General features: G+C 38.5%; 1 protein-coding gene across 1 annotated transcript; it reads left to right on the top strand.

Annotated features, from left to right (window-relative positions):
• The first annotated feature begins 10,566 nt into the window (after positions 1-10,566).
• LOC145661753 (uncharacterized) lies at positions 10,567-11,943 on the top strand. The gene has a single exon (XM_081727089.1). It carries the CDS (start codon positions 10,567-10,569, stop codon positions 11,941-11,943), a length of 1,377 nt encoding a protein of 458 aa, XP_081583215.1.
• Positions 11,944-14,397: the final 2,454 nt, after the last annotated feature.

The following is a 14,397-nucleotide window of genomic DNA, read 5'->3' as shown; positions in this document are numbered from 1 at the left end:
AATGTGCCTTGCGGGGCTCTAACTCGCCTTCACTCGCTAACGCTCGCTCGACAATGCTGTCTAAATTTAATGTTGGTAACGTAAGTTTTAAGGTATGAAACCATAAAACAACCGCATCAGAATAGAATATCGCAAAAAAGTAGGTGCAAAATCTCACCCGTCAAAGCTAAACAATCGCCAAAAGTAGCAAAGTACTAATTTACAAATGATGGAAAGAAACCATTTTGTAAATTAATGTAGAATTATGTAGAAATAGAAATGAAGTACTCTTAATAAACCCTGAACCACCGTTAGTAATAATCTGTCTGTCTCCTCTCTCTGTCTCGAAATTCTGAAGAGGTACTCGAACTTCTTTTACACGTGAATTAACGCATGGAATTTCGAGAAATGGGCAGGAGGAAAAGTCGTGTGTGGCAATATTAAATGCAAAATTATAAAGACAGGAAAGTATCTTACAAATAGTGTGAACATTCATATTTATTCTCAAATGTTGACAAAATGGTGGGACATGTGTGTTCTGGTAGTTACCCAACCTAATTTGTTTATAATATTTAAAAATTTAATATGTTTATAATATTAGTAGTAGAAGTTTAGAAAATCCACTAACATGTAAATTTAAATTGTTTAGCGATTTAAAACTATCTGGACTTACCATTTTTGAAACATATTTACTTTCATAGAACATATCATAATTAAATATCCATTTTGGGAAATCTCTAAATATAATAAAATATTAATAAAATAACATAACATCGTTCAGAATATACATTCTAAAGACTCCCCTGGGGACAACAGTAATAATATACTGTGATATAAAAAGAATTTAACGTTAAAATCTTAATATAGTAATATAATGCAATTTTCTTTGTGATTGTACATAAATTCCCGGAAAATTCCCATTTTGGGAATATTCCCGAAAATTATCTTCCCGGGAATTTTCCCATCACTAGCCTGTCATGGGGCTCTCTGGGGATCCTATCAGCACCTCACGTTCAAGGACTATATATTTCTAACCTTATAAATTTAGAGAACAACTTAGCAGTATTTCTGTAAATACTGTTATTTAGTGAATTTTATAATAAAAGCAGGTAGTGGGAGTCGATTCCGGACACTCATTTTATTTCCTTCCTCCACCTACAACCTATATGGGACAGAGTTTTACAATATATTTGAAGGGGAAAAGGAGGACTACTTCTGCAATATTCAGACCTCCGGTTTTATATTTAATAAATCTTCCTGCACGCAGAAAGGACATTTTGTTAATATTGATAAAATTTAGAGAAAAAAATGATTTCTTACAAAATGATTTTCTTTACCAGTAGTAGTAATTTCAGGTTTTGCCTGGAGGAGAGGACAAGACCTCCGATGTACGTAGTTTCACGTTTTTGATTAGTGTATTATTATACTATTAATTAAAATGTATATAAATCTCAAACTTAGGGGGACAATTGCCCCTTGCCCTCTTAAATGACGAACCTGCTTGCGAGAATTACTAAACAATTAATTTTAGGATTAATATCTTCCATTTTGCTTCCTGTTAGTCTTGCCACAAGACGAGATATTTCTCGTGTCTCCTCTCGTCTCGAGACGAGACGAGATGTCTCGTGAAATTTCATGTTTCGTCTCGTGTCTTGAAAATGCAAACACAGTTTTTGAATTTGTTTAAAAATTTATTAACTAGGAATAAATTACTTGCCTTCGAAATGTATGCCAGCGTTTATTATTTCAAATAAAGACTATCCTACAAAGAACAGAGAATACCTAAAGTTATTTTTTTAATGTTTCTTACAAACAGCTTTCATTTCCATTTTTCAATCGATTCAACTTTATTTTGTGATAGTGATTCAGTTGATTGAGACTCAGATTCGAGTACAATGTAGATCAGTGTTTCAGTTGATTTTATTCCGGAGGCTGCTGGGCATATCTATGTACTTTCTGTTCAAGAGTAAACATTAAACTGTAGTGTATTGGAGTTTAGCGTCCCTTTCAATACCGAAGTTATTTAAGATCTGGTCATACTGTTTGACCTGAAATCCGAATCACACATTGAATCGAATATGGATCTTCCACATTGTAGTATAAATTAGTCCCTAATGAAGCACTTGTTGAAATGATGTAGGAAAAAAATGTTTTAAAATTTCTCTCAAAAGGAAGATTCTGAGTGCGTTCTACACTCATTGCAGATGATATGCGTTTACAGTTCATGGTAATCCTGGATTCTCTTCTGTTGAACAACATGCCTTTCCTCAATGCTGCCTTCAGAAGAGAGGACATAAATTCGTATTATGAAGCACTGCAGTCCACATTTTTAGTTAGCGAACCAAATATCGAAAAATATCTCAATTTTCTTCTTCATACCTGCGTCTCTCCTCAAAAATTCCTGGATCCACTCCCGATATCGGCTGTTGTAAATTAACTGCTAATAGTCATAGTGTACCTTTTGAAATGTTTTCAAACGTTCTTTGCATAAGGAACAGTTTTCGGTTTTTTTTTTTTTTGCCCTTACGCCCTTTTACTGTACGCCCTGGAGCAACTGCTCCACTCGCTCCATTGTAATTACGCCACTGATACGAATTCAAAATAACTGTGGTTTCATAAAGATCAAATTTGTAACAATAATAATAATACAGCACTACGATCGTATGCAGAAGTCTTGCTGGAAACAAATATAAACACGTGAGAATAGATTATTATTATTATTATTATTATTATTATTATTATTATTATTATTATTATTATTATTATTATTATTATTATTATTATTATTGAAAATTTGAGAATTCAAAGCTGTATCTGAAGTCGCAAATATGCAATTTCTTAATATTACTCTTAAGAATTTATTAATTTGCAATTCCATATTACAAATAATAATAATAATAATAATAGTGTCAGAGATTAGAAGCGCAAAATATTGACTTTTTAAAATGAATACACATATACATATAAAATAAATCATCTTCAAGCCTTGAATTTGAAGTCGGTCAGAAACGAAGAGAGGCCTAATCCAGGTGGTGCTATTCTAATTTTTTACCAACCGGTTCTCTCTCTCCCCCTCAATATATATATATATATATAAAGGTAACTGGAGGCCAGTGCAGCTGAATACTCCAAGTGTTCCATACTGGGATGCTTCTGACCGACAAAATCTGCCAGAATGCGCCTCCAATAATGTCCCACGGCCTTGGACAAGTTCGATTTGACGAATATTCCGGAAGATAGCAGTGAGACCGCCACCCCGTGCTATGTCGTTAACTTCGGGAAAGTTCCATGGAAGTACGTTATTATTTCAATAGAGGTAAGAATCCGTTATTAGTACCGTGCTAACTCAGAATTTTGCCGATTGTTTACATCAATGTACGCCTTATTTCGTGCCCGTCTAGGAACACTTCGTTTTGTAAGTGTAATTTCAGTATTTGTGATTCCATGACTAATAAAACAATACCAAGCATGGTGCAGCGAAATACGCCAGGGCTTATGTAGGTTTGACAGCAGAAGACAAATATGTTTTCATTTGTTCCACATAATATCGGTGTAGTTTTTAAAATCACAGCACAGTGACACTGTTCGTTTGTCTTCTTATAGACTAAAACTTCCCAGTTTGGAACTTTATTTCAACTTTGGAGATTATCGTTTTTACATTTTATCTTTTTAGCTTCATCTTGCACTTTGGTTATTATATTTTTTTGCTTCAGCTATGTTGTGTAGTAATATTCGAGTTCGTGTAATATAGACAATGTAAGCAGTTGAAGATTTATTACAGGTTTCTAGTAGTATCCTAGACTTGGCGTAATTGCCTGCACGTGTTGGTAAATACACCACTTTGTAACACTTTTTTTCCCTTTTACCTTGGGTACAAAATAGAAGTGAGTCGCATCATTGCCACATTTTTTTCTACACGCGGAAAAGACTACTCTGCAACGTACATGTCTTGCTTTTTTGTGTTTCATGAGAATTAAGGCCATAAAAAATCCAAGATCCTTAACATGGCGTATTTATCTGCACCTATTATAGGGAGCTAGCTTGTTTACCAGCGGGGGTTGAGGTAAAGGGGGAAAAAATTCAACAATCTTTCTGCCTGACTCTTGCAATACTCCCTTACCCTCCTTCTATATGTCAGCGTTGCCAGAGTTAAAAATTTGTCACATGAATGTCATTCTGAAGAGTTAGTGTGAGTTGGTTATTTGTTGTGTGCTGTTGTGGTTGCGGTTTTGTTGCTTATTATTCATTTGACAATGGCTTCACAGCGTAAGAGAGGGCAAACTACACACAGCGAAGCTAGAGAAGTAATAAGGAAGGCCATAGTGCAGTACGACGAAGAAGCGAGGGAGAAAAAACTGAAGCATTTGTTATCACAGCCTAATTTGCGTGTGTCCACGTATACAGAGATCTTCGATAGGGATTGCATAATTGCATAAAATCTTTGAATTAAGTGAGTATTAGCTGAATTTTTTCACAACGCCCTGGCAACCCTGCCCAGGACCGTCGAGTGACCGTTTCTTGGCGACGGGGTGGGGAACCTGCCAATCAACTCTGAATTCCTCAGCCTCGCATTAAAGCTAGCTCCCTATAATACCTTATATGTATCTAAGAGTTATAGTAGAGGGATAGGTAGATAGATATATAGCGACAAATAAAAAGGTGTGACGAAATTATGTTGCACTTCGAATATCTTGGAAACGAATTATCCAAGATAGATGGTTGCCAAAAAGTTTTTAAAAGACCTCATCCTGCAATGGATCGACAATTGTTAATAATTGTATGTATGAGTTTCAAGTATAAATAACCTTCACTGCTTCACTCATATGATCCCAGTTCTCATTCTTGATATCTGAGCATTTGAGATTAAGGAATAAACTTCTATACCTTCTTCTGAGAGATCGTACCCCATCAGGATTCTGCCGCCTATAGTCGGACAATTTGTCCATGCCGACCAGATGCCGCGGTCGGATTGCCGGCGCCGGACGCCGGCATCTTTTAGCGCGATTTTCGACCGCGACGAATAGTTGCCTTGGCGAGCGGTCGGCAAACAGCCGGAAATGAGCATTAAATGCGCCGGCACCGCCGTCGGAAAGTTGTCTTGCCGAGCAGTCGGCAAACAACCGTAAAGGCACAGTAAATGCGCCGGCGCCGCCGTCGAAAAGAGGCCGGCATAAGGAGTCGGCAGAGAGTCGGAAAGAGGCATTTCCGATTGTTTTGCCGGCTCTGACGGTCGGCAACAGTCGGCAAAGAGTCGGCAAAGAGAATTTTACTTGACGATTTTCGACCGCTTGCCGCCTCGGCAAAAGGTCGGCAACTTTGAACAAGTAGATCGTCGTGCCGCCGCGGACGGGTGCCGGCTGCCTCCGGCGGCCCGCCACCGTCGACGGCGGCAATCCCTCTTGCCGACCGCGGCATCCTGATGGGGTACTTAACCTTGTAGCTATAAGAATTTCTAAGAACAGACACTTAAAACAAAATTTACCGTTACCCCCGTTCTGCATTAATCTTCTCGTATGTACAGAGCGAAGTAATGTTTTTCAAATATTTCAATTGTTTTTGCTGTGAAAAAATTGTATTCTACAAGCTCTTTCTTCCAGCTGAAATTTGCAATGTACACACTTGCTATGCTAATAGAAATACAAAATATATCGAAATCTTATCTGCATGGTTTATTTTCGATGGTCGAAAATGGGTTCTGCTATATGAAGTTGTCACCGCCCATTTTGTTTCTGATAAAAATTGTTTCTAAATCCTGAATAAACGAAAATTTTATGAGAACAATCGTCAACAAACGACCTGCATGGTTTAATTTTCAAATTCTAAAAAAGGTTCTGCCAGGTTTAAACACATGCTTTGTTTGACTTCTTTCTTTCACGCTTGGCTTGGTGGTGTATGTGTGTGTGTGTTTATCTCGGTATAACGAACGGTTCTACGAACTCGAAATATTTTAACAACCGGTTCGCCCGGACCGGTGCGAACCGGCTGAATAGTACCACTGCCTAACCCCCAGCATTTCCTCATTGCTCGCACGTGTGTACTATGTTATCTTTAAAAATGTTACACAAAAGCTTTCGTAAAATAAAATAATTCAATGTTGGTGAAATATTGTGTAAATTTTTCTGGCGATTCTCAATCATCTTTACTGCTTGAACTTAAAATAGGTCAATAAAGATGTTGTAAATTTCACTTCCCCAATTTTAAATGAAATACTTCCAAGAAAATTTCTGTAATATAATATGATTTATATAAAACATAAAGCGTGCTTTGTTCGAGATTTGAGATTTACTCTTACGGTTTGGGAATTGAAATTTATCAGAGGAAAGAGAAAGGGTCCTTTGCTTCAACAATGTACAGAATCACTGGACGTAGGAAAAAGTAGCCCGGAGAAAAAAATAGCCCGCAGCACCATGCTACAGAATGGATACTCAACGAAAGATATAAATATGGCCCTGAAAAGGACCAGAACGAAGGACACTGACAACAAGGACAACAGTGCAGAAGAAACTGTGAATGAAGAACGGAAGAACACAATCTGCCTCCCATATACCGGGAACACTTCTGGAAAGCTCAGCAGACTATTTGCCAGGTACAACATCAGGACAATACACAAACCTCCAGCAAAAATAAAAAGAACTTAATACGACCAACCAAAGACAACCTGGGCCTCCGAACTCCTGGAGTTTCCCGCATTCCATGTGAATGTGTTAAGTCATATATTGGACAAACAGGACGAACCATTGAAGCCAGATTCAAAGAACACAACAGTTACATCAGACTAAACCAACCAGAAAAATCCGGACTGGCTGAACATAGCATCAAACAGCAACATAAGATTTTGTTCACAGACACCGAAATAATAGCAAAATGCTCAAGAGTTTGGGACAGGAGGATAAAAGAAGCCGTTGCAATCACACAAGAAAAAACGAACCTTAACAGCAACACGGGGTTCCAACTAAGTAAAACTTGAACACCAATCATATCCCGCCATTTCAAGCACCAATCAGAAGCCGCCATTTCAACCACCAATCAGAAGAGTCCAATCATACATACATGAATATATATATTCCATAGAATCTATTTCTCCATCATATTCGCCTGAAGATGAGGACGATGTCAGCCCTCGAAACGTCGCAAGATACAACAGTATTTACCTGGCTGCTAGCCCGAGAAGACCTGTTCACAATACGTCGCCAGGAAAGTTTCAATAGATATATTTTATCTAATTGAATATATCACATAATTACTGTAAAATTAGCGGTATTTTAATTTCACCGTGATGAAGCCTCTTAACCCTAAGCTGTAGAGGTAAAGGTGACCCCAGAAGGGGAAGTTGCACAAGGATGTATAGTTTTTATAGTATTTTGTTTTACTGAAACGCATGTATTTGCGCAAGGCTAATGAAAAAATACATTATTCTATTTTAAAGATCGTAGCATTTTATTTAGAGAGCAGGTCATTTCGTACAAAGGGACAGAAATTGTTTTACCTAGTGACAATAATATATCTAGTTATAACTGTTTTGGCGATAGTTTCGGAGATCTGGCGAAGGTCTAAAAATAATACAAAACACCCTCTTATTCTCGCGTGTTGATTTATTTACAAGTGAATCAGTGAGTGAGTCAATGGATTTTTCTTTTCATTATATATACATTTCCAAATCACCCGTTATAAGTTTTTTCTCGTCATTATTTTACTGCAATGTATTATTACTAAATATATAATATTAGTAATCTCGTCTATCTCGTCGTCTCGTCATCATGTATTATTACTAAATATATATACATATATCAAAATATCTAAAACATTCTACATGGAAGAAATCGTTGTGACGAGGTTTTATACTGACTACATTTTTTTAAAAGGCAAGATTACGTCCCGTGTAGTTTAGACCATGCGAGATTTTGTGTCGCCAGATTTCGGACCGCGATGTTTTGGTCAGGGCAGAATTTGGGCAAGACGAGATTTTGGGACGTGCGGTTTTCGGCAGCTATGTTTTAGTCAAGCGAGATATTGGCAAGGTGAGATTGTGTCTCGCGAGATGTTGAATGGCGAGGTTCTGGCGAGACGAGATTCGGGTCTCAAAGTTTTGTCGACGAGGTTCTGACTGCGAGATTTTTGTGCCCAAACCTCCTGGAAGTTAGGCTCGTTTTTCGTGACCAGAAGTGCACCACAAGTACGTATGGTGCGATAGGAGCTATATTTGAAAACTTCTGAAAGAATCTAAATCCACTTCTATATTCATCCGTAAGACAACGGAAGTTAAAATGAAATTAGAGAGACTCGTAATAACGTGCACTGAGAAAAATAAGCGGTAACCTAGTGAAGATTAATGGACAATTTGGCTGCTAGAACTAGTTAATAAATTGCAACAACCCTTCTGAGACAAAAAGGTTAATTTTACGAGGTCACCGGTAATCAATCGAAAAAGATTACTGGAAAATGCGCAGAAACAATCCAGGATTTGGTTGTTATTAACCTATAAAGCAGGTTAGAAGAAGGTAACCAATTCATGAAGGTTAATTTAATTTAAAACACTCTGTTGTTATCAACCGATTTTGACACAAGGTAAATTTAACCCTCCATAACTTGTTTACTAGTAACACTGCATTACTAGAAGCACAAACAGCAACGTCGCCATTTGCAATTTTAGGAACGAAAAGTTTTAACAATTGTGAATACATCCGGAGGAATAGGAAAACAGTTATTAAAATATGTATTTTACATGAATTAATAGAGAAATGTGATGGAAAGGTTATTTACGAAAGTTTATGCAGTTTCTGACATTTAAATGAAAATAATTTTGAGAAACATCTTTCTAGTATAAATAATCACACTAGATGATAGCACCACTAATCATGCAACTGCCATCAAATAATTCATACACTCAAAACAATAATTTCGTGATATTTACAGGAATCTTAATACGATGTACGTTGCTTTACAGTATAAATACCAAAAACCATTTACAGCTTTGCTTATAGGAAGGAATTACACCCAAGCAAATTCTCACTGTTAGTTTTTAAATATTTCTGATGTAGGGGTTTACAAAGGGTGCCTCGCTCCTCATACTGAATCAAGAGGCCTAACCTCTCTTGTGTGAGTTAATGTGCGAGCGAGGATCAAGTGTTGCAAAACGCATTTGTGAGCAAAGCACACGTACTGCACTCAGAGGATTGACGAAGGTTTTCACTTTCGGAGGGCAGCTTGGTTTTTGAACCTCATCTTATCATGCTTTCTTTCACCTTCATCCTCATTTGGGCTTCGGCCCTAGGCTACACTCTTACGATGACTGACTCTGGCAAAACCACTGGACAAATGAATCTTGGCAGACATTCGGGCTTACCATCTTTATCTCCTTCCATCCCCAACCATCAGTAGTACAACCATCCACTCGAACTCGGCATTTTTCTTGGGGCCATGAACCGATCAGTACATCTCGAGATAGACACCCATCAAGCGAATCTACGCAATCCGCGAAACGCATCCGATCTCGCTCACCAATAACACAAATGGATATCGAGGTTGAACGACAAAATACAGGTATACCTTCTGCAACGTCTCCAAATATTTCATCAAGTCACACTCCTCTCTTTCATTTCATACTAACTGATTTTGACGCGAAGTACACGAACCCTAAAATGATTTTTCTTCAAATTGCCAAGTATGTTCCTCGGGTGCGAGACACCCTAGTTCAAATCGTAAAAACCAAAAATGGCTATATTTTAAAATCTAACGATCCAAATTTTGGTATCACCGTTAGTAATAAAGCTTCTTACGAAATTTTTGGTAAGAACGCTAAACTCACGAAACTCACGGACAAGCGAACGAAACAACAGCCAACTCCTAGAAAACTACCATTTCTGTCGGTTGTCATTAGGGGTGTTTTCCCCGAACTAACTGACGCAGAAATCCAAGACGAATTAACGCAAGAAGGCATTTCAGTGGAAAAGTGTATTCGCATTCGCAATAATAATGGTCCTACATATATGGTACGCATTCTATCACAGCGGCAAGATACCATTGACTATCTTCTTAGATTTGGGGCACCAATCTATAAGAAAATTCATCGCGTCGAACCATCTAAAACGCAGGGTCTTCCAATTCGTTGCGAAAAGTGCCAGTTATACAACGACCACACTACGGCTAATTGTCGTAATCAACCTAAATGTGGTTACTGCTCCGGACTCCATGACACCAAAACATGCCCCAACTTGAAAGGATCACCTAAATGCAATACATATGGTAGTGGGCTTCACCCTACATATAGCTATCGTTGTAAGGCAAAACCAGCACCCACTCCTGAGCATCCGGAACTAACTGTTCCATTAAAAACAGCAGACAAAACTACACCGCCTACACAATCGCTATTGCCTCCGTTAACAGTCGAAGATCTCATACGCTATGTGAGTCTGGTGTTACAAAACATTTTCCCTTTTCAGCGAGCTCACATCATTCAACATATCATTTCTGCCGCCAAATCTATTTTTAATATTAATCTTCATGCAACTTATTCTAATAATTATGTACATTTTCACATTGGAATCCTGGAAACCGCTGTTTAAAACAATCTACACACTCTTCTTCATAATGGGGATTAACTTTCTTTTCGTCAATATTCGATCCTTTTCTCGACATAAACTGTTACTTGAGTCTTTATTAATGGAAGAACATATTAGTGTTTTCGCTTTAAATGAAACCGCCTTAAAGCCGAGTATGCTTGCTCGTATTCCTGGGTACCAACTGCAACGCTGCGACTTCCAAGATCAAGCTCAACGTGCCCAAGGGGGAGTAGCAATAGGATATTTCCCAAAGTACCCAGTTCGAGCCTATACTCCACAAGCTTTAGGTAATCTCCCGGAATACCTATTATTCACTATATACTTTTCATCGATCATTATCAACTTCAGTACAATCTATATTAGACCACGTCAACGTATCCCATTCGAATATTTCCGATATATAGCCACCAACTTTCGAAATATTATCATGGCGGACATTAATATCCACAGTCGTACTGATCGCGAAAAAGCCGACTTTGAGGACTACTTAAGTAACAATCTTCAGCTCCATCTTCATGTTCTTCCTGCACACACCAGGCCTATCAGTCAAACTACACACGATGTCGTCATCACCTCTATGAATTTCCTTAATGACTGTCAGCTTACAGTACTGGACTCTATTGGCAGCGATCATCATCCAATAAAATTAACGTTCACTCGGGGACAACCCCAACGCCTTGTACTAGCACCTCGTCGAGTTCCGAGGTTTGATAAGGCGAATTGGCCTCATTTCCGGGAAGACCTAGAGCACTCTCTTTCTACCATAACACCTCCAACTACTGAAACTGAACTTGCTTCCTGTCTTACTGCTATTACTGCGGCAATTCAAACCAGTGCGCAGCAGCACATTCCGATGCAGCAAGTACATCCACACAAACCGGCCTTACCACCGACATATCTTCCGCTCATACAGAAAGCCCGACAACATCTTCGGGAATATTATCGGACCGGGAATGACGCATGTCTTCGTCAGCATCGCCAATGGCAACGAGCTGTTCATAGCTACCTTGTTGCATATAAACGCCATAATTGGATTAAAACTTGCAACACCTTATCCGAGGAAGCGCATCCATCTCGCTACTGGAAGTGTTTTAATCAACGTACGGGCAAGAGCACCACAATAACCTACCCGCTAGTTGCAGATGGCATTCCTCTGTTCTCCAACGAAGAGAAAGCAAACGCCTTTGCTACACAGCTCCAGACCGTTTTTACACCAACAGCGGCTTCTAAACGCTCTGAACGGAAAGACCTATCTAGCATTCCTGCTTTACAACCTTCAACAAATCATGTCATTGATCCGGAGCATCCACTTACCACACCCATTACTACCAATGAAATCCATTCTACACTAAAACGGAAGAAAATACAGCACCTGGGATTGACAACATCTCTTATCGACACATAAAAGAAGCTCCACACTCATTCCTGCTAACCCTGGCAACAATATATACTTTCATACTTCAAACTGGTTTCTATCCTCCTGATTGGAAAATCTCAAAAATTTGTATGTTTCATAAACCGAATAAACCTGTCCATTCAGTTTGTTCATACAGACCAATCCAACTCACATCTGTTCTCAGCAAGATTTTCGAAAAAATCCTTGTCTGCCGCCTTCATAAATACCTTGAAAATACTGGTCTATTACCTATTCATCAAGCAGGTTTTCGACGTAGATTCTCCATCCATGAGCAACTGCTTCGTCTCAGTACCATAGTTACAAATCAATTTAACAAAGGCTTGCCATCCTGTCTCATTCTAATGGATTTAGAAAAGGCATTTGATAAAGTATGGCACTATGGGCTAATTCAAAAACTGCAGTCATTCAAACTTCCCGTTTACTATTTAAGGGTAATTTACTCTTTCATTACAAATCGCATTGCGTATGTCGCAGTTGGTAACACACTCTCTTGGCCTATATTTCCGTTTACTGGAGTACCACAGGGGTCTGCACTCAGCCCATTATTATATATTTTTTACGCTTCAGACATTCCTTCAGTGCCACGAAATGTTTTCACCTTCCAATATGCTGACGATACAGCTTTTCTTGCACTTGGCAACACTGTCCAGCAAATTAGTCTTGCTCTACAAACAACTCTCGACAATTTCATCAAGTGGTTCCAGAGATGGCATCTGACTATTAACAATGACAAAACGCAAGCGCTGGTTTTCCTACCACGTAACAGGCGTTCTAGGGTTCACCGAAACCCCACACTCTTACGAGTAACTGTTGATGGGTACATTGTACGCCCTACCAACACTGCTACCTACTTGGGCGTCGTCTTCGATTCCAAACTGACTTGGATGCACATTTGCAAAAATTAAGAGCTAAGGCTACTATTCGCTTAAATCTTTTACGTCGTCTCACTGGCACCACTTGGGGCCTCAAAGCAGATGTTTTACTCCACACCTATAAGATGTTTCTCCGACCTATACTCACTTTTGGACATACTCCTGGTGCAATGCTTCTGCTTCCTTCTATGAAAAACTTTGCATAGTGGAGCGTCATGCTATTCGACTAGCTCAGCGACTTAAGCTTCCATATCCCACGTGGCTCACGTATGAGTACATCAACTTTCCTAAGCTCACAGAACATCTTGCACAACTCCGTATTCGGTACATCACTTCTCGCATTGAAACGGGCCATCCGCTATTCCTGGACATACTTCAATCTGATGCTGTCACTGATGCCGCATACCGCTACAAGCATTCTCCTTTAAATGTATCATTTCCTTATATGTCCAACATGCAAACCTCACAGAGGACGAACGTGACATCTATGCCATTTATATCATTCATGATCATATTCCTCATGTTTTTCCATCTTAGCACCGACATCTCACAACAAGGGCTTCCCCTTGTGATCATTAGTCCCGAGTCGCCCCGGGACAGAAGATTTAACCTGCATCTGTCTAACTAATTTCTATTTGTTTGTGATGTGCTGTCACTTCATCTCATCTTTCATTTACATTATCTTACATTTTCAATCAGTTAAAATACTATCTCGCATTATATCTATATTTATATACTCTTTTTATATATATTCTTGCACATTTGCACCTATGTATTCTTCACTTTATTTTCGATATTCACATAACTTTTTATCTTTTTCTTGCCTTATTTAAGTTATGTATTTTGTTATATATTTACATTTGGCACCTTGATTGCACTGTTTCGTTTTGTGTACCATATAATAAAGATGAAAAATGAAATAAATAAAGAATAATAAAATGATGATATAACTCCCTTTCAAAATTGATGCACAAATACCACTGTTAATAATCAAGCTTCCCTTAGACCACCGCATTCTTTTCAATAATATATATTTCTGTAGAAAATCACTTGCCAAAGAGAGGGCGTAACCCTCTGAGAGGCTGGAGAAGTATATAACTTTTCAAAAAGCACATGATTTGTATAATTAGTAAATTTTCTTTTCTCCTTTCCGAAAAAAAGCCTCGCTCCTGAACATCCCAGATGACCAGCACGGAGCCAGCGATAGTTGCAGCCCCGAAGAACAGTTATGCCACTCACAAACAAGCCACGCTGCAACAAACATGTAAGGCAAGGGCTCAAGCCTGTCACTTCACTCAGCAACAACTAGGACAATGACTGACTGATACATAAGTACAACTGAACAATAAACTTAGGCATTGCAATACCTATTTTAATATTGCATTTTTGATATTATATCATCAGATATGTGGTTAAAAGAATAATACAAATTATTGTAACTAATTGAAAATATGTTATGTTAATTAAAATACGCGGTTAGAAAGTTGATGTACCCTGTTTCGTTTACCGAGCAGTTGGTTGTTCTCACATCCTAACTAGGTTCCCGGTTACAGGCTATGATTGGTAGTGG

This window comes from Thermobia domestica, chromosome 10 (assembly GCF_964235325.1).
Source record: "Thermobia domestica chromosome 10, izTheDome1.hap1.1, whole genome shotgun sequence".
Classification (NCBI taxonomy): domain Eukaryota; kingdom Metazoa; phylum Arthropoda; class Insecta; order Zygentoma; family Lepismatidae; genus Thermobia; species Thermobia domestica.
Note: the sequence above shows the minus strand (reverse complement) of the source record. Positions and strands in the feature narration are given on the sequence as shown.